Source organism: Ascoidea rubescens, assembly GCF_001661345.1.
Source record: "Ascoidea rubescens DSM 1968 unplaced genomic scaffold ASCRUscaffold_5, whole genome shotgun sequence".
Classification (NCBI taxonomy): Eukaryota; Fungi; Ascomycota; class Saccharomycetes; order Ascoideales; family Ascoideaceae; genus Ascoidea; species Ascoidea rubescens.
The window spans coordinates 158,117-177,068 of NW_017962917.1; the positions used below are offsets into that span (position 1 = coordinate 158,117).

The 18,952-nt window shown below is 31.7% G+C and overlaps 8 protein-coding genes across 8 annotated transcripts; 4 read left to right on the forward strand and 4 right to left on the reverse strand.

The window, feature by feature from the left end:
* Nucleotides 1–3,860: 3,860 nt before the first annotated feature.
* Nucleotides 3,861–4,419, forward strand: ASCRUDRAFT_80477 (uncharacterized protein; the record flags this gene model as incomplete). Its single annotated transcript, XM_020194499.1, has 2 exons — nt 3,861–4,216; nt 4,254–4,419. 2 exons carry the CDS (start codon nt 3,861–3,863, stop codon nt 4,417–4,419), a joined length of 522 nt encoding a protein of 173 aa, XP_020047682.1.
* ASCRUDRAFT_75399 (nuclear pore targeting domain of Nup116p) lies at nt 4,282–5,149 on the forward strand. The gene has a single exon (XM_020193048.1). It carries the CDS (start codon nt 4,482–4,484, stop codon nt 4,854–4,856), a length of 375 nt encoding a protein of 124 aa, XP_020047683.1. The 5' UTR covers nt 4,282–4,481; the 3' UTR covers nt 4,857–5,149.
* A 332-nt stretch (nt 5,150–5,481) lies between these two features.
* ASCRUDRAFT_34395 (uncharacterized protein) lies at nt 5,482–6,312 on the forward strand (the record flags this gene model as incomplete). Its single annotated transcript, XM_020190517.1, has 1 exon — nt 5,482–6,312. The coding sequence occupies one exon, from the start codon at nt 5,482–5,484 to the stop codon at nt 6,310–6,312; it is 831 nt and encodes a 276-aa protein (XP_020047684.1).
* Nucleotides 6,313–6,414: 102 nt separating this feature from the next.
* On the reverse strand, nt 6,415–8,610 carry ASCRUDRAFT_20148 (uncharacterized protein; the record flags this gene model as incomplete). Its single annotated transcript, XM_020189621.1, has 2 exons — nt 6,415–8,157; nt 8,212–8,610. Coding segments are annotated over 2 exons (2,142 nt in total), but the record flags the coding sequence as incomplete, so codon positions are not given.
* Nucleotides 8,611–9,498: 888 nt separating this feature from the next.
* Nucleotides 9,499–10,377, reverse strand: ASCRUDRAFT_69883 (uncharacterized protein; the record flags this gene model as incomplete). The annotated part of the gene is made up of 1 exon (XM_020191724.1): nt 9,499–10,377. One exon carries the CDS (start codon nt 10,375–10,377, stop codon nt 9,499–9,501), a length of 879 nt encoding a protein of 292 aa, XP_020047686.1.
* A 2,065-nt stretch (nt 10,378–12,442) lies between these two features.
* On the reverse strand, nt 12,443–13,877 carry ASCRUDRAFT_141765 (uncharacterized protein). Its single transcript, XM_020189180.1, has one exon. It carries the CDS (start codon nt 13,587–13,589, stop codon nt 12,711–12,713), a length of 879 nt encoding a protein of 292 aa, XP_020047687.1. The 5' UTR covers nt 13,590–13,877; the 3' UTR covers nt 12,443–12,710.
* A 1,444-nt stretch (nt 13,878–15,321) lies between these two features.
* ASCRUDRAFT_57001 (U-box-domain-containing protein) lies at nt 15,322–16,685 on the reverse strand. Its single transcript, XM_020191195.1, has 4 exons — nt 16,588–16,685; nt 15,911–16,508; nt 15,721–15,793; nt 15,322–15,663 (listed from the first exon to the last, which is right to left on the reverse strand). The coding sequence occupies exons 1-4, from the start codon at nt 16,609–16,611 to the stop codon at nt 15,402–15,404; spliced, it is 957 nt and encodes a 318-aa protein (XP_020047688.1). The 5' UTR covers nt 16,612–16,685; the 3' UTR covers nt 15,322–15,401.
* A 175-nt stretch (nt 16,686–16,860) lies between these two features.
* HIS7 (imidazoleglycerol-phosphate synthase) lies at nt 16,861–18,714 on the forward strand. Its single transcript, XM_020193049.1, has one exon. The coding sequence runs from the start codon at nt 16,918–16,920 to the stop codon at nt 18,643–18,645; it is 1,728 nt and encodes a 575-aa protein (XP_020047689.1). The 5' UTR covers nt 16,861–16,917; the 3' UTR covers nt 18,646–18,714.
* Nucleotides 18,715–18,952: the final 238 nt, after the last annotated feature.

An 18,952-nucleotide genomic window follows, 5' to 3' on the forward strand; every position in this document is an offset into this window, starting at 1 on the left:
GAGTAATTATGCGTCAAAGAGCTGTTCATATTACTTCTGAGATTATATTCAAGAAATCAGAACTCAAAGGAAAGTTGCTAGAGAGTTGCGTAAGGGAGGTTGCAGAGTTTGAATTGACTTTAATAAAAGAAGCCTTTGATGGAGATTTTGAAGAAGGCCATAAAAAGATTGCCTGATACTATATCTGAACACTGAATCATTGAGGAGTAACCTGAGAGAGGCCAAAGGTTTATTTTCTCTGTTACTGATCATAAACGAATTAACTCATATGAAAATACTAAATTTATGTTTCAATGACAACTTAGAAATTGTTGGGAATTTGGATATTTTGATTAATTTTAAAAACTTGCACATCAGTTGGTGTAGAATCAAGACAATTTTTCTTTCATTTTCAAAACCAAAACTCTTTAAGTATTAGATTTTAATAAAAGTATGATAACCAGAAGTTCAACTGCATTTAATAGCTTGAAAATTTTGAACCAGTTAAATACAAATAACAATTTAATTGACAAAATTGAAAATATTGAAAATATTGAGAAATTAAAAAATCTATAAACCTTTTTTATTTCAGGTAACAAAATTAGTGCAATTAAAAATGAAAGTGATAATCTGAATGTTTGTATATTGAATTTTAATTTATAATCTTGTTTGGTAGAGGGAAATATCAAGAAAATCAAAACTTTTGATAAGTCAGTCAATCTAGAAAACCTTCAGTTAAATAATAATAAAATCACGAAAATTCAGGATCTAGATGAGTTGATCAATTCAAACACAATTTCGTTCCACAACAATAATATTAGAAAAATTGAAAATTTTAATTATTAAACAGATCTCCAAGGGTTGTTTATTGCACAAGATCAAATGACAAGGCTTCAGAATTTGAGTGGGTTAGTCAATTTAGAGAAACCAATGATATATGGAAATATGATTGCCAAAATTGAAAATTCGGGTTAGTTAACTAAGCTCAAAAATTGAAGCTGTTTAATTGTGGTATTTACGAAATTGAAAACCTGAAAAAGCTGGTTAATTTGAATTTGGTAATCTTAGGAAATAATAATATAATCGAAATAAAAAATATAAGTTATTTGAAACACTTTACCACTTTAGAATTGTACGATAATAAATTGACAAAGATTGAGAATCCGGAGGGATCTGGAAAGATAAATCAACTAAATCATAATCACAATGCAATTTCTAAAATAGAAAGACATGTTGCATTTATCTGGAAATGAAATTATTCTGGCTGGTCAAAAGTTTCAGAATGAGTTGAGGAAGTTTGATGGAAGATTTATTAAGAAGATTTGGATAGACAAGGCAAGTGCAAATGCTTCATTTTCGGCTGAACTTAAACTGATTATTAAAAATTTCCAGCACCTTTTCATCCTTTGGCAAGGTAAATGGTGATAGCACTAATAAATAGCTGGGTATTGACTGGACGACAACCTCCTAATCGCATTTTAACACTAGAAAGAAAGAACAATACTTTTCTTTGATCTTTTTCTTTATCTTAAAACTGAACCCACCGAAGTGGTAACAGAAATATCATGCATGCTGAGCCTGATTATGCACAGTCCGGATAATCACTGCATGGATCTCAGTTGACCCTTAATCATCACGTGCACAAGTTTTTTTCTAAGGAAAAATTTATTTCAAATCAGAGGATGAGATTTGGTTCCTCCTTTGATTCATCACCACAGCTATAAAAAGCATCTATTTTCTTTTCAATCAATTCTTAGTATTAAATATTCTACCCATATCTATTTGTTTTTTCTAAAATGTTTTCTACTTCAACATTTGGAGGATTTGGCTCCAGTAACAACACTTTTGGAAATACAAACAACACCGCCAGTGGTGGGTTATTTGGCTCCAACAACAATACAAACACCAATAAGAGCATCTTTGGAGGCTTTGGGGGCAACACCTCGAACAATCCCAATAACTCCTCAGGTGGTTTGTTTGGATCCAACAGTGCCAACAATTCCACCTCAAACAATCTTTTTAATTCCTCTAACTCAAACAGTGGTGGGCTATTTGGTTCAAATAATACCAATTTATCTCCCTTCAGTTTAAATAATAATAACAATACCAATACCCTGTCCACGGGCTTATTTGGAAATGCGAATAATAGCAATAACACTACTAGTGGAACATCTTTAAAACCATTTGAATCTTTTATTGAAAAAGATGTAACAGGCTCAACTAATGTATTTCAAAGTATTACTGCAATGCCAGAATACAAGAACTATTCTTTTGAAGAATTAAGATTCCAAGATTACTCTCAAAATAGAAGATTTGGCACAAATAACAATAATAACAATTCAAATTCAATTTTTGGCTCGGGGAACAATTCAACTTCTAATAATCTATTTGGTAACAACAATAATAACAGCACCGTTTTTGGCTCCTCGAATAATACAGCTGGTGCTGGCTTATTTGGAAACTCAAACAATAATACCGGTGGTTTATTTGGGAACACCAACAACAATTCAGCTTTTGGTTCATTTGGTAATAATAATAATAATAATAACACCTCAAATAATTTGTTTGGCGGTTCAAAGACAAACTCATCGTTTGGCACTGGATTTGGAACAAATAATAATACCAACAATGTTGGTGGTATCTTTGGTAATAACAACAATAATGCATCTGGCACTGGTTTATTTGGAAACAACAACAACCCTACTACTGGAGGTGGTCTATTCAGAAGTAATACCAATAATACTAACAATAGTGGTGGTTTGTTTGGAAATACTAACAACGCAAATGCCGGAGGTGGTTTATTTGGGAATAATAGCAACACTAATACTGGAGGTGGTTTATTTGGTAACAATAACAATAATGCCACTGGAGGCGGTTTATTTGGCAATACCGCCAATAATAATACTAATAACGCTGGGGGTGGAATTTTTGGAAATACAAATAATTCCACTTCTGGTAATTTATTTGGAAATAACAATAATAACACTTCTGGTGGCTTATTTGGAAACAAAAATAATAATACATCTGGAGGTGTTTTTGGTAATACTAACAATACTTCCAACAATTTATTTGCTAACAACGCTAATAATAATACCACTGGAGGTTTTTTTAGCAGTAAACCTAGTCCATCTGGCGGTTTATTTGGCAATAACAATAACAATAACGCTTTCAACTCTTTTTCAAATAATAACAGCAATACTACTGGCTCTGGTCTTTTTTCCAATAACAACAATAATGCCGGTGGCTTATTTGGTAATAAAACCAATACTTCTAGTGGTGGTTTATTTGGGAATAATAGCAACACTAATACTGGAGGTGGTTTATTTGGTAACAATAACAATAATGCCACTGGAGGCGGTTTATTTGGTAACAACAACAATAATGCCACTGGAAACTTATTTAATACCAATTCAAATACTAACACCTCAACTGGTTTAACTGGAAATCTTTTCAACACAAATAATAATAACACTAATTCAAATGCTTTTTCCGCTGGAGGTAGCTTATTCAACAATAACAATCAAAATAAAGGTGGTCTTTTTTCAAACACTACAAATAACACTGGAGGTGGGTTGTTTAATAAAGGTAATGGTCTTTTTAATAACAATAATCAAAGCGGTGGGCTCTTTAATAATAACAACCAAAATAAACCAGGTCTTTTTAACAATACACAAAATAATCAAAATCTTAATGGAGGTCTTTTTAATAACAATAATAACAATAACACCGGTCTATTTCAAAATGGTAATCTAAATAACAATTCCACCAATTTATTTAATAACAACACTAGTAGTTCTAATAATTTATTTAATAATAATAATGCTAATAATAATGGTATTTTTGGTAACGGCAATTTTAACAATAATATATTGGGCAATAACATGAATCAATTGCAATCACAACCACAACAGCAATCATTGGTCAATCAGGAATCTCATTTAACTTCTTTTTTCTCCAATCCCGATTTTTATAAGCTCATCACCCCAGAACTAAAAGAAACTTTACCATATGCATCCGTGATTGGGAAAACTAAGATTCCTAACAGTTCGTCTACTATTGTTTCCAGTGATATTTTATCATTTGTTCCTTTATTGGAATCAAATGATATTAAAGCAAGTGTTTTTAATGGAAGCAATAATAAAATTATAGCAAGTAAATTAGCTAACGCTAAAATTGACGATGTTATTCAACGCACTTTCATTAATTCTGAAGATTCAAAAGCTTTAATTATTAAAAAGTCCAAAAAACCATTGGATTTCAGTTCAGAAAAAAAGATTGTTTCTTTATCAAACTCAAAACCTAAAGAAATTGAATATCAAAATGGAAAACTTTCCAATTCTCATGATAAAGAAGGGAATGATACTAATGCTCAAAATCTTGAGAATGGTATCACTGAGAAAGCTCCAAACTTTAAATCAAGTACTGATAAAGAAAATTTAATTACTGACGAAGATGGCTATTGGTGCTCTCCCTCAATTAATGAACTCAATGAGCTATCTTTAATGAAGTTACTTTCAGTTGAAAATTTCACTGTTGGGCGTAAAGGATATGGTAAAATCGAGTTTAAAGTTCCTGTTGATCTTTCGGTGTTTTCATCATATTCTGAGATTGCTGGAAACAAAATCGTATTCAGTAAACAAGCATGTAATGTTTATCCAAACGAAGATGAAAAACCACCCGTTGGTGAAGGATTTAATGTTCCTGCAAGAGTCACCCTTGAGAATTGTTTTCCAGTTTTGAGCAAAGAAATCATTACTGATCCAACCCACCCAATTGTCAAACCTCATATTACCAAATTACATTTAATGAAAAACACCAAATTTGAAAGTTATGATCCAGTTTCTGGCGTTTGGTCTTTTTCAATTGAACATGTCTAGAACAAATTCCAACTTATTTTTGGTTTTTATTCTCATATTTCCATTTCCCATTTCTCGTTCTCACTTTTGTCCCCATTGTCTCTGGTGTTCCTAATGTCTCTTCAATTACTTATTTCATCGATACTCCCTGTACTCTTTTTATACTCTTCTTGTTCTTTTATTGTATAACATACATATCAGTTATAAATAGATCCGTAGCGATATATTCATATAGTGATATAAATACTTGTTTGTTTCTTGATATACTTATATAGCCACATAACATATACTCAATAAACAACCCCCTATCCAATTTGCTGTGATCAGGCTGATATTTTTGTAGTTTTTGAACCAGCTTTGAGCGACTTTTTTTTGCACTTTTCTTTTGGTGTTTCTTTTGGTGTTTCTTGTGTAACACACCTCTGAAACGATGCGTAAACAAATGGATCTTGGGCAGTTGCAGAAATACTTGAAGTATGCTTTGGCTCTTTCCATTGTGATGATCCTATGCTTTCTAAGTTCTTTTTTGTACCTTTCTTCTCCAGTAGAGGCAGCAGAGGCAGTAGTGACTGATAAAGTACTGATGTCCAGCGCTGGCAGCTCTTTTTCCATTAGTTTACCAATGAATGAGATATTTTCCAGGCATATGAATTCGAAGAAATACTCTCAGATCAGTCGATTAATCATTCTTCCCTGTCATGCTATTTACAAAGGCTTTGGTGCAGGCGATTCACACGTCGATTGGTATATGGAGGACTTTCAGAAACAAAGCAACGACAATGAAGTGTGGTTGTTGCAAATAGAAAGGGCTTTGGATCTTCTTCAGGCTAGTAAAGGATCAATTTTAATAATATCTGGTGGCAAGACAAAGAAAAACATTGGTCCAATATCTGAGGCATTTAGTTATTTCAATTTGATAGCGCAGAACAATTTGCTACAGAACAACGAAAACTTGATTAATAGAATTTTAGTAGAGGAATACGCCAGAGATTCTTTTGAAAACCTTTTGTTTTCCATTGCAAGATTTAATGAAGCTACAAACAGTTATCCTTCAAAAATCACCATTATTGGATACGATTTCAAGAAAAGAAGATTTTTAGATAATCATGTCAAGGCACTAAGGTTTCCCATTGAAAATGTCAATTACATAGGAATTGATCCTAGTCTTGTTCATGATGCTGATGACAATCATGACAACGAAAGATCAATCTCAATGAATGAAAAATTTGTTCAAGAATTAAATCAATTAGAATATGAAAATGCGGTTCGGCTATTTGAAGAGGATCCTTTTGGTTGTGGAGAAAAATTAATGAGAAAAAAAATCAAAAGAAATCCTTACAATTCGATCCATCCTTACTATATATCAAATCCAGTATTATATCCCTTGTTAAATTATTGCGATCTATCTTCAAGGTTATCAGACTCTCAGCTATTTGCTAATATTCCATGGGCCAAAAATACAAAACTAAGCAGATAGACTTTTGCTCAATGATAATTCACTGTCACTATCTTGATCATCGTTACTATCACTAAAATTCATCAAGTGAAACCTTGAATTCTCCCTTTCTACTTCTTCATAATCACTTTCATCATCTTCTTGGCTATTGAGCAAATCATTGAGCTCGATTTTTCTGGTTTGCATATATTCAACTTGTTTTAATTTCATATCAATCGTCTGAATTTCTTTTTCAATGGACTCAATAGCAGCGTCAGTTCCCAATGTTTCAAATTCCCACTCACCATGTTTATGTAGCTTTATCAACTGATCATGATATTTTATTAATAGTGGTCTATGGCTTAAAGTGATATATGTGATCTTTTTTGATTTTAGCAAATCAAATAAATGATCTTCAACTTCCCTTGAAATCGCATTAGTGGATTCATCCAATATTATAAACTTTGGATTTTTGAATAAGATTCTTGCAAATCCTATACGCTGTTTTTCACCACCACTTAGTAAATCCTTCCATTCTTTAATAGCATTGAAATTATTGATATTATAATAATCATAATCATTCGGACCTCTATTGCTACTAACATCATCTGTTTTATTAGAGCTATCCGAATTATTCTCATAATTTCTCTTTAGTAAATAATCCAACTTTACTTCTTTTAAAATTGCAATTAAATCGTTATCGGTATATCCTAAATCCATCATTTCAAATTCATTTAGAGGATAAATTATTTGATCTCTTAACGTCCCATTGGTAAAATAAGGCCTTTGAGGTACATATAAGATATCATTGTCATTTGGTTTTGATAAAAGCCCTCTATATAAAGGCCATAACCCAGCAATTATTCTTTGGATTGAAGTCTTGCCTGAACCATTAAATCCAAGAATTAATAGGTTTTGATTGGGCTTAATTTGAAAAGATAACTTATTAATTAAGCAAACACCTTCTGAACCCTTTGGAGATGGAATAATAACTGATAATTTTTCGCATCTTAAACCGTTATAATCGTCTTGAATAGTGCCTTTAATATCATTTGAAAATCTATCACCATAATTAAAATTCATTTTATGAGCTTTGTGTAATAAAGTTAGCAAATCAAATATTCTATTCGTGTAGCCTGTTAGAGTTGAAATGTCTTTAATAGAGTACATTAAGCGACTACCAGCATCGGCTACTGATAACATCAATCTTTTATTGATGATGAACTGTCTCATATTTTTTGATTGATTTAGTTTGTACTCTTTAGGATTTTTATATTTATTAATTTTTTTATTATTGTTGGTGATTAAATCTTTAACTAGCGGGATTGAAGCAAACAAATAACCGGAGGCAGACCAAGAAAACTTGAGGATATAATTTTCTAAAAAGGTATAGCCAAGTTTTAAACGGTTATAGTTATCGATAAAAGTAACCAATTTGTTGAATATTTCAGTAATTTTTAGTTTTTCAATTTTGATTCCATTATAGAGGGAAATTTCTTCGCTGTTATTGATTAAATTCAAGTGGTAATTATAATACTCGCTTTCTAGATTTTGTCTTTCATTAACTAATTTAGCGAAATTTGGAGTATTTTTTCTCAAGATATAGGCAGTTATAACATAATTTAGGAATAAGCCAACAATACCAAAAGTCCCAAGATTATCTCTTAAATAAATGGCAAAGAAGACAATATCCATTATTGGTTTGCCTAAATTTGAAAATAAAGAGGCGATGGTATTGCAAAATTTTGTGATATCATTTGTAATAAATTGAGTAATGTCGTCAATATTTTGAACATTTGAGTTATAGATTTTCAGTTTTTGGATTGAAGAATTTTTTGGATTATTAATTGAGTTTGGATTATATTTTGAAATGTGTTCTGAGTTTGACTCATTTGATTGACCATTATGATTATTGATCAAGTAGATCAATTTATAAAAGACCATTTTATCGTCCAAGTAGATATCGTGAATGTAACGAATTAAATTGGTTCTAAAATTCAAAGCTAGGGATTTTGTCAAGTATTTGATGGAACTGTTGGTGTAAGAAGCAGGAAAAGCAATTAAAAACCAATATATCAAATCCATTAAAAAGCCTTTGAAATTTCCGGAAATGATATCCTTGACAATTTGGCCATCTAATTTGGTGATCAATAAAGAAAGATAAGTTCTAGAGATTAAGAAGAAAATTTTTAGAATTAAAAGATATGAGTTTTTGTTGAAAAAATTTGGAATTAGAATTTGCCAAATGATGGATATTTTATTTAAAATTTTTAAATTGATTAGAGATTTTGAGTCAATATTTTTCTCAATGTTTAAATTAAAATCTTTATGAAATTTTTTGATAATTAGAGCGATTTTCTCGATAAAATCATTATCGGTTGTTTTAATATAAATTTGTTTTATTATATTGTTATTTTTATCTTTTAGAAGTAGTTGAGTGATATTTTTTTTGTTGGTAGTAAAAGTGTTGACATTGGTTGAAATTTGATTTAAATTTGAATCGATTTTGGAATTATTGTGTAATTGAATAAATGAGTTTTTTGAATTAAAGCCAACAAAACTATATGTCTTTGATAGTAAGTTTCTATTGTATAAGTGGTTGTTGTTGATGAGATTGTTGTGATTAATGTTATTATTATTATTAATAAAGTACTCATTATTGTTTATGCTACTGCTTTTGCTATTTAAAAAGTTAATATGAGAATATCTGAGTTTATTCAAAAATTTTTTTAGAATAACAAAAGCAGCAAAAGAGAAGGTTGAAAAAACGGATAGAATAAAAAAAGTTATGATATGGTTATAAGAAATAAACTTTTTCTTCAAGTATGTCTCTTGGTTATAATATTGTAGTAGGTTTGATAAAAGACCATTTTTAAATAGCTTTGAGTTCAATAGCTTCGATTTTATCAACGATAAAGTCGAAAGGGAGACTTTATTCATATTCAGAGACAATTCAAAGTGATAGTGATGAGCAAGTGAAGGAAAATCAAACAGAGGCTGAAATGAGACCAATTAAATACCATGAGCAAGAGAAGAAGAAAAGAAAAGAAGTGACATCCCCAAGTCCAGTCGATAGATCATCGACTCCATCATCTATTGTTTCGGGAGCAAACTTCACATGAAGACAAAAAGAGTGTGGAGTAGAGCAATATGCGCCATGATGCGCAAAGCACACCCTCATGCATGCACAAGATGTGTCAAAGCCAGAGCCACCGATGTGGGTCGCTGCTACGCTGGCATGTGAAGACCAGCGAGTTTGAGGAGGGTCAACTGGGAGTAGTCGTAGAAGGAGAGGTTGGGCTTGGAGGGAGTGCTGTTGGAGAGGTGGTGGGAGCAGGACTTGACGAGCCTGGAGAGAATTATGTTAGACCTGTATTGGAGCACAAACTGGTGGACCTCGCTGATATGGTGGAACACCACTCGATATTCGTAAAGAGAGTCCGATGTTCGGTCGAGTGAATCGATCAGGCCGTAGTTCGAGAGCACAGAATGAAGGATTTCACTCACATTCTCTTTGCTATTGTGAGATAATTTGTTTGCAACAGAGGATTCAAGTGTGATAATTACTGTTTTTAATTGAGGATCGCTTCCCTTGTAGATACAGTGGTCATTGTCATTCTGCTTCTGCTGGCTGGAAAGTAAAGAAGTTTCCCTTTCAACTCTTTTCAAATACCCTTCTCTTTTAAGAATCTCAATTTTTCTTTTCTTGGGAATTTCACCATTGATATTTTTAAATAAATTCTCATTATTCAACAAGGTTTCTATTTTCTCTTTATTTTTCACAAAAATATATTTTTTTTCTTTTTCCAAATCAGATTTGTGCTTTAGATGTTGATCATACTTCAATTTTAAGTCGTTTTGGGTTAATATATTATAAGACTTCAAAATCAAATCAAATTTCTTCACTTTATCACTATCCTCAATTTTGGTGTTTCCTTCATTTTTATTGAATTTATCCGGATGATATATGAGGGCTTGTTTGTAGTAGGCTTTTTTCAAATCTTTAACAGAGATAGAAGCATAATCATCATTGTCAGCTTGTATTCCTAAAATATGGTACAAGTTGTCACTGGTATTCCCCATAAATTCACTCAATTTTTCAGCCATATTGATTCAGCTTAGCTGCAAATAAACCGAAAAAAAATCAAATCTGATTAAAGCCCTGAGACTGTATATGCTTATCTAATAACTAATAACACGTGATAAAAGTTTATTTGTAGTTACCGTACTGGTGGCCTCAAAGAACTCCATATAAATTGAGCAAAGTGGAGTTATAACAATATACAATTGAGTAGCGATTTAAATTGCCATGATACACTTGAGTTATATCCATTACCTGGCCACCATCGAACTTTCACAACATGAAGCACACCAAATAATTTTATGCTTAATTTGCTGAATAGAAATAACGACTTGTTCACCCACCATTGTTTTCGTTTTTTGTTCTTGATCTTGCTGCATACTCTATCGTTTTATCAAGACAATGATTCTTTAAACCAAGGTGAATAATAGATCCAGAAAAGTTCAAGGTGCTTAAAGCGAACATTTTCTATTAATAATTTGCTTATAAATGACTAATATCTGTAAGCAACGTCTATTCTTTTAAAATGATTCTGATTGAAATCACTAATAGCCAAATTAATAATGAATGGTTTATTGAACTTCAAAAAACCGTTGAATACAATATAGTTATCTTCCGTTAAAAGCATCTAATCTTTGTGATTATAGTTAGGAAAAGAAAAAATTAATTCAGTCTTCGCTTTGAATGTCAAAAAAAAGTTCTTAACATCGAAAAATCTCTGGTGATTTGCGTTTTTGTCTGCTCGAATGGTTTTGAAAAGCGAGAAATAAATTGATTACTTTGAAAAAAATGAACTTTGGTAGAACCATTTGGTTTTTTGATTCATGTTCATATCTATCTTTATCTATCAACTTTTTTTAGGAAAAACTGCAGATGAGCTTTTAGGAAAAACTGGCTTTACACTCCAGTCATTATAAACCACCAATCAAATACATAAACTACAGATTGATATAATGCACTGTGATTCGGAATTGCAATCACTACAGCCTCAGAAAAAATTACTATGCCGTCCTGCACTATATTATCAACTCAATCTAGACTGGTTTTGAAATTAACTCCTTTGAAATGGCTTCAGGACCTCAAGTTTAAGACTCTTTTATGATTTAAGATATCTTGATACAAATCTTGCTAGCAGTCAATTATTAAACAACTTTAAATCTTATACTGCATGCTTTGATAAGCTGGTTTTGTATTAAACTGTATGGTGCCATTGAAAAGGTTTTCAGTAGTTTACCTCAAGCTGATAGAAATATCACAGTAAATCAACTAATTCTAATACTGATGATGATAAAATAAATAATTCAATCAATTATCAAAAATATTATTATATTTTTGTCGACACAAAGGGCAGAAGTAACAGCTCAATATTAATATTTGAATTTTTGACAGACTTGCATTTATATTAGATTGAAGCAGATAATTTTCTTTTAGTAGACAATTCAAATCTAAATGGATGTTGATCAACCTGTTTTATAACGCTCTTCATGAGAATAACCATCAATATCTCAATATTGTGCTGGAAAGTCAATAATCTATTATCAACTTTTTCTCACGAGGTATATATAAATTTCCCGATGGAGACAAAAAATAATATCTCCTTATGTTTTGAATTGAAGGTGATTCACCGATTTTTTGATATTCCTTTGGAAGAGCTTTCAACCAGTCTCCATTATCGAATTAGCTTTGTCAATATTGTGATCCATTTTCATAGCATTCAATCTTTCTCATGTTCTCTGGACTCTCAGGCTTTTTCTCAGTTTTTTCGCTGTATTTCCTTCTCCAATAATCGAGCCTTGACCCCGAAATGTTCGTCAAGTTTTTGATTGTGGTGTTATGATTATTAGTCACATTGAGAACCTTGATCTTTGATATATCCTAAACCCAGATTTTTTAATGACTTCGAGTTACTAATATTCTCAATTTTCAAAATTTCATTGCTATCTAAATATAGAATTTCTAATTTCCTTAGATCTTCTAAATTTGTTATTCTGGAAATAAAATGCATTGATAAGCTTAACTTTATTAGGTTACTGATCTGATTGAGATCATTGGTTTTGCACTGTTCATCGGAAATTTGATATATATTAATTAATGAATCCATTATTAAAGATTTAACGAAATTCGAAAGATCTATTGTTTCTAATTTTTTCCAATTTCTCAAGTCTATATTTCGGTGATATTCACCACAGCAAAATTTCACAAATTTCAACCTGCTCCAATGACTTGACATTTTCAACTCTTGATCGTCTTTAGCATATATAATTAGCCTCTTTAAATTTGGAAAAGTCCCATCTAAGTTTAGTTTTGTTTTCAAATGTGTTTGTAAATCTAACGATATCAAGTTGGCCATTGTTGGAAATCATACAACTGCATTTGAAATTTCCAACTGCAACTTCATTGACTGTAGTATTGGTAATCTTTCCAAACACCTTATTGAATCAGCATTTTTGGTGAAAAAATGGAGGATTCGTAACCCTTCAGCCATACCAATATTACTGATATTCTCATTGGCACCTTTCCCAAAAATCAATTGATTTGATAAAGGAAACTGCTCTAATTTCTCAACATCGGATAGCCCATTATTAGATAAATTGAGTAATGGCTCTAAATTAGGAATGTTGTCGAATTGATTGTTTGACAAGTTCAAGTTAAGCAATTTGTACAGCTTAGGACTCTCCTCTAACCTGAATAGTAAATTTTTCGAAAGATCAAGAGAATTCAAGTTAATAAGAAGTGGTAGCTGTGTAATTAGTTGTGTGATTGATCCGATATTTAGACCAGACAAACATGGATGTTTCAAGTTCAATAGTATGGACCTGCCAAATTGTTTAGGGATATTAAAGTGTTGTAAATTGTACGTTGAGGAGGACCATATTGCTTTTGATTTAATTTTATCAAATTTGAAGAGTTTATAGTAATTATCTTTATATGGAAATACTTTTTTCATCAATGCAAGAGAAATTTCCCATTTGCTTCCATCAAATGGAAACAGCCAGTTATAATAGTTCATGGTGTCTGTAATATCAAACTCACCAATAGAGAACTTGTATATCGACTCAGCTATAAAAAGCACCAACACCATCATTTGCTGTAAACATTTAAATATCGTGGAAAGCCTGAATTTGTTTTCTTTCACTCCATTTGATACGAGAGTGGTATTCACAGTCAAGTGTTTGGTAAACCATCTCAAGTGATTTCTGAACAATAAAGCATCGTTGAATTGTAAAATCAAATGCATTTTTAACTGTGAGATCTTGGTCTTTCATGATTGACAAGTGCCTTGGTGTTAAACGTTCACCAATGATTTCAACTATCAAAAACAACAGAATAGGCGCTTGTTGCTAGAACTTGATTATTGGACAATATGAAAAGAAGCACTTTATCAATTGGTAAATCATTGAATATAGGCTGAACAATAAAAGTGGGCAAACCATCTAGTATATTGGGAGTCAATTGAATACTTTTGGTCCACAAGTTTGATAAATGCATATTTATAAGCCCTTTGACGGTTACTCTCAGTTAAAATATCTCACCACAATCTCTAGTCAATGAGTTAACCCTCTATTTATATCAACGATCTTGGAGAGTTCATTATTGCTATATAGATAAAAAACAATATGGCCGCAATGTGCTGCATTACTAGCGCAACTAGTCTGAACATGCATGCAAATGCATATTCTGTTCCAATCACGGTTTCCAATTATATTCCAAACAACTCCCCAAACCTTAAACCTCCCCCGCTTGATAGTGGGATATCGCTGGTCCTCAAATTCACCGTTAGTAAAACTCTGTATATGTTTTGTAAAGCTGGAAGAATGTTTGTTGTGTTTGCAAAAGGATTAGGGATAACACTCTGCTAAATTATGGACAAATCTGATGAAAAATCTAAAGCCTAAAAGTCAGGTTATCCAACCGGTTCATTTCATTTTTGCTGGATGGAATAGTTGATGGCATCAAAAAATTAGTTTTAAAAATCGTAAATTTACGGTGTTTATATAGGTTTTTACAGTATAGACTGTCTGGTGCATCAACAAATACAGCTTTATGGTTAAGGAATATATGGCATTTGTATTTGTGTCTGTAGAAATAAGGCCTGCAATGATTCGTTAAACGAATCAAATCGAATTTCTATGCCATTTATTTGTTACAATCTAAGGTCCAAACCTTATATAAGCACTGATAATCTGTAACCGTCCTAATAGAACAACAAACAGCTCTTCCAACCAATGAGGTTTGATTCCATTTTTTTTTTCTTGAAGCATTATCAAGAGAAAGTAGATCCATTTTTATGGTTTTCAGGAAAAATGGTAGTGCATCTCAGCGCAGTGGGGTACAGAAAGTACTTTCTTGCTTTTTGGTTTTTACTAGTGGTGGACAAGAAAAAGTGCCCATTCCAGCTCGATTTGAGGACAAGAAAAATACTCTTTTCCAAATCGAGCTTAATTGAAAAATAATTGAAAAACAGTCACGTGGTGCGTATAATTGAATGGGAAATTAATTCGATTTGCTTTACGAAAACAGTGCCAATGCAAAACAATTGGTAAAATTTTATATATAGCCCACAATATTAAAAATGGATATTTATAACGTTAATCATGTTGTGAAGCAGCCGGATCTCTAGATTCGGTTTCTACCTATCCCTCGGTATTTATTGTTGGTCTGCTTTCGTTACGCTTTGGGATGTAACCCAGTCCCTATAAAAGGGGCTGAAGTTCTCTTTTACGTTCTTTCTTTCTATATACTTTACCTTAATATATAATCATGAATTCGCTACAACAAAACAGAACAAAACATCAGTAAAAAAAGATTAAAAATAGTAAACCGTTACCCGCCTCGCCAGAGATTACAAAATTCCATCAATCATCGATTACATTCCCCTTTAGTATCACAACATTTTTTCTTGTGCATGAGGGGTATTTTTCTTGTCCTCAAATCGAGCTACTTTTTCTTGTCCACTAGTAGTGTTGATTTGGAAATCTGAAAGGTGTTTATTTTCTATTTTAATTTTACGTAACACTATTATATGTAATTACCTTAGCAAAGAGAGTTTTTACTCAATTTGTCGGTGCTCCTTGATATAACTCTCAGCGGCCCACTTCAAATCCAAGTTTGGATACAAGTCTTCAATGCGCAAGGGTTTTCTTGTTAGTGGATCCATTGAGTTGCGATGAAGATATTTGTACAACCAAGATTTTTCATAGGACTTGCCAGAGGGTGTGATAACAGGATCACTAAATATGTTGAAGCTTATGGGATCGACCAAGTACTCTGGAATCTCGTCTTTAATCACATCTAGCTTTACATCCGAGTTCCTATCCAAATCATTGTGGCTGTAAAACGGAAGTTTTAAGTTGTTTTCAATTAAATACTTTTGTCTCATCTTTGGATCCTGTAGAATTTTATCAAAATTTGTTTTGAATAAAGTTTGTAGCCGTTGGGTTTCTTGATGAAAATTGTCCGTTAAGTTTTGAATATCAATTTGATAATCAATATTCCGTGATAATTTTGTAGTAAGAGAATTTTGATGAGAATGGCTATTAGTGGAAATGCCATAACTACTAAATTTCAGTTCAATTTTTGAGCAGTATTTTTTAGAAACTTTTTCAATGTTTGAATTAAATTCATTTAATAATAAATTATACAAATGTTCATATAGTGGAAATAATTTTCTGAAAAAATTCCAATAATCTAAAAAACTAATTTTCACTCTTAGTTTTATGATATACTCATAAATTTGTATGACTGAGGGGGAATTGATCTTAAATGCCAATTCATACGCTCTTATCATTTTTTTATATGATTGTTCGTATCTATTCATTTTAAACAACACTAGTCCATAGTAATAATTTGCTTTATAATTTGAGCCATCAATTTCAACAGCTTTTCGACAATCGTTTAAAATGTCATTCAATAACGACTGATTTGATATCAAAACATTATTAACAATAAAAGTATGTTCTTCAGGAATGGAAAATTCTTGTGGTAATATTTCACCTGATAGTTTGGTATCGTCTGGATATAACTTTTCATACAACTTGAATCTTGCATTTGCCCTATTAGTGAAGTAATTAATCTTGCTAGGATCATGCTGAATAGCCATTGAATAATACTTTATGGAATTTCCATAATCACCTTCTTTAAAATATTCATTGCCTCTCTAATGAGTAATTTCCAATTAGTAACATCTCTATCAAACAAAATACAAAAGAAAAACGCCAGTCTAAGTGCTCACATACTTCTTTCAAGCTCTCTGCACTCATTTCAACAATAGAATTCCTATCTTGCTATAGTTCTTTCCTTTGTTCTTGTTTTGCTTGGACTCTTTACCAGTTCCAGGCGATGCCCCAAACCATACTCAAGAAAACAGTTCTTATATTTTCTCTCCTTTTAGGCAAGATCCTTTATGGTGGTAGTTGCATATATCCACATTTAAATGCGTAGTGAGTCATGGAAATTTTGGTGGAAAAAAAGAAAAAGCATCAAAAGAATCAAAAGAATCAAAATGTAGCAAAAAAACCACCTGGTTTTGAGGATATTATTCGACTATTTTATTTCATTTTAGCAACATGGTAGTTTTACTGTCTAAGACAGTTCATATTATTGACGTCAAAAGTGGAAATCTCAAATCTTTGCAAAATGCTATCGAACATCTAGGCTATAAAGCCATTTTCATCGAAGATGGTAATAATCCTGAATTGTTGAAAGCAGAAAAATTGATCTTGCCTGGTGTAGGAAACTACGATTACTTTGTCGAAAAGTTATTTCAAAAAAATTTTGAGAAACCCTTGAAAGATTATATCAACTCAAAGAAGCCTATTTTTGGTATTTGTGTGGGTTTACAAGCTTTATTTAATACCAGTGAAGAAAGTTTCAACTCCAAAAAGGGTTTAGGTTTAATTGACATAAATGTATCAAAGTTTAAAGATGCCACTAAATCTGTTCCACAAATTGGCTGGAATAAATTACGCCTTCTGTTTTCCCTCAATGCTTCATTGCCATCCAGCTATGATAGTGCTGAGGTAGAACTATATGGTTTAAATCCAAACTACCATTACTATTTTGTCCACTCATATGCTGCTATAATAAATGACCAAATAAAGCAAAATTTATTAAATGAGGGCTGGAATTTGGGTATTACTACCTACGGGGATCAGCAATTTATTTCGGCTATCAATAAAGATAATCTTTTTGCTACTCAATTTCATCCTGAAAAATCGGGTAAAGCTGGTCTCAAAATGATCAAGCACTTTTTATCAGGCAAAAAATATACTTCGATTCCAAGATCAAATTTTAATTCTAATAATAAAAATTTAAAAAATTTCAATGGATTGACATGCAGAATTATTGCCTGCCTTGATGTTAGAAGTAACGATCAAGGAGATTTAGTTGTTACAAAAGGTGATCAATATGATGTTAGAGAAAAAGATGACAATGGAAATAATGTCAGAAATCTTGGAAAACCAGTGGCTTTAGCTGAAAAATATTATAAACAAGGTGCTGATGAAATTACTTTCTTAAACATTACATCTTTCAGAAATTCTCCCTTGAGAGATCAACCAATGTTAAATGTCTTAAGAGAGGCTTCAAAAACCTGTTTTGTTCCCTTGACGATTGGTGGTGGCATAAGGGATTACAAAGAGCCCAATGGCACTATAATCTCATCTTTAAAAGTTGCTGAATTATATTTCCTAAACGGTGCTGATAAAGTTAGTATAGGTTCAGATGCAGTCACTGTTGCTGAAAACTATTTTAAAAATGGTTCTCAAGGTTCAGGAAATTCGCCCATTGAGCTTATATCAAAGCAATTTGGTGTTCAAGCAGTTGTTATTTCTGTTGATCCAAAAAAAAGATATGTAAATTCACCAGATGCTACTTTAAATAAAGTTATCAAAACCAAATTTCCAGGTCCAAATGGTGAAAATTACTGTTGGTACCAGTGTACAACTAAAGGTGGAAGAGAATATAGTAATATTGGAGCATATGAGTTAACCACAGCATGTGAAGCATTAGGAGCTGGAGAAATTTTATTAAATTGTATTGACAAAGATGGCTCTAATTCAGGTTTTGATTTAGAATTGGTTGACCATATAAAGAAATCAGTATCAATACCTGTTATTTCATCTAGTGGTGCTGGAAACCCGCAACACTTCAGAGAAGTGTTTGAAGAAACTTCTGTTGATGCAGCATTAGGTGCAGGTATTTTCCATAGAGAAGAGTATACTGTTGGCCAAGTAAAAGAGTATTTACTTGAGCATGGTTTTGAAGTTCGATTTGACAATGGAATAGAAATTTAACATTTCTCAAATTCTTTATCTTTTCCCTTTAGAATTTTTTTTTTGTTTGAGAATGCAGTTAGAATTGATTATAATTGAATATATTCTGAATAAAATTAATATCAAAATTTTTTGATGTATTATTTATTTAATTTCCATGAAATATTTTTTAGTTTTATTGACTATTTGTAATTTACTATATAAAGTAGTTGTAAAAACGTTTATATAATTTAGTGAAGGTTCTCAATTGGGTATTATTTTGAAAAGTATTAAGTCCAATAAAAGCAATCTTAAAAGAGGGTGAGTTGATTGAATTACTTTATTCACT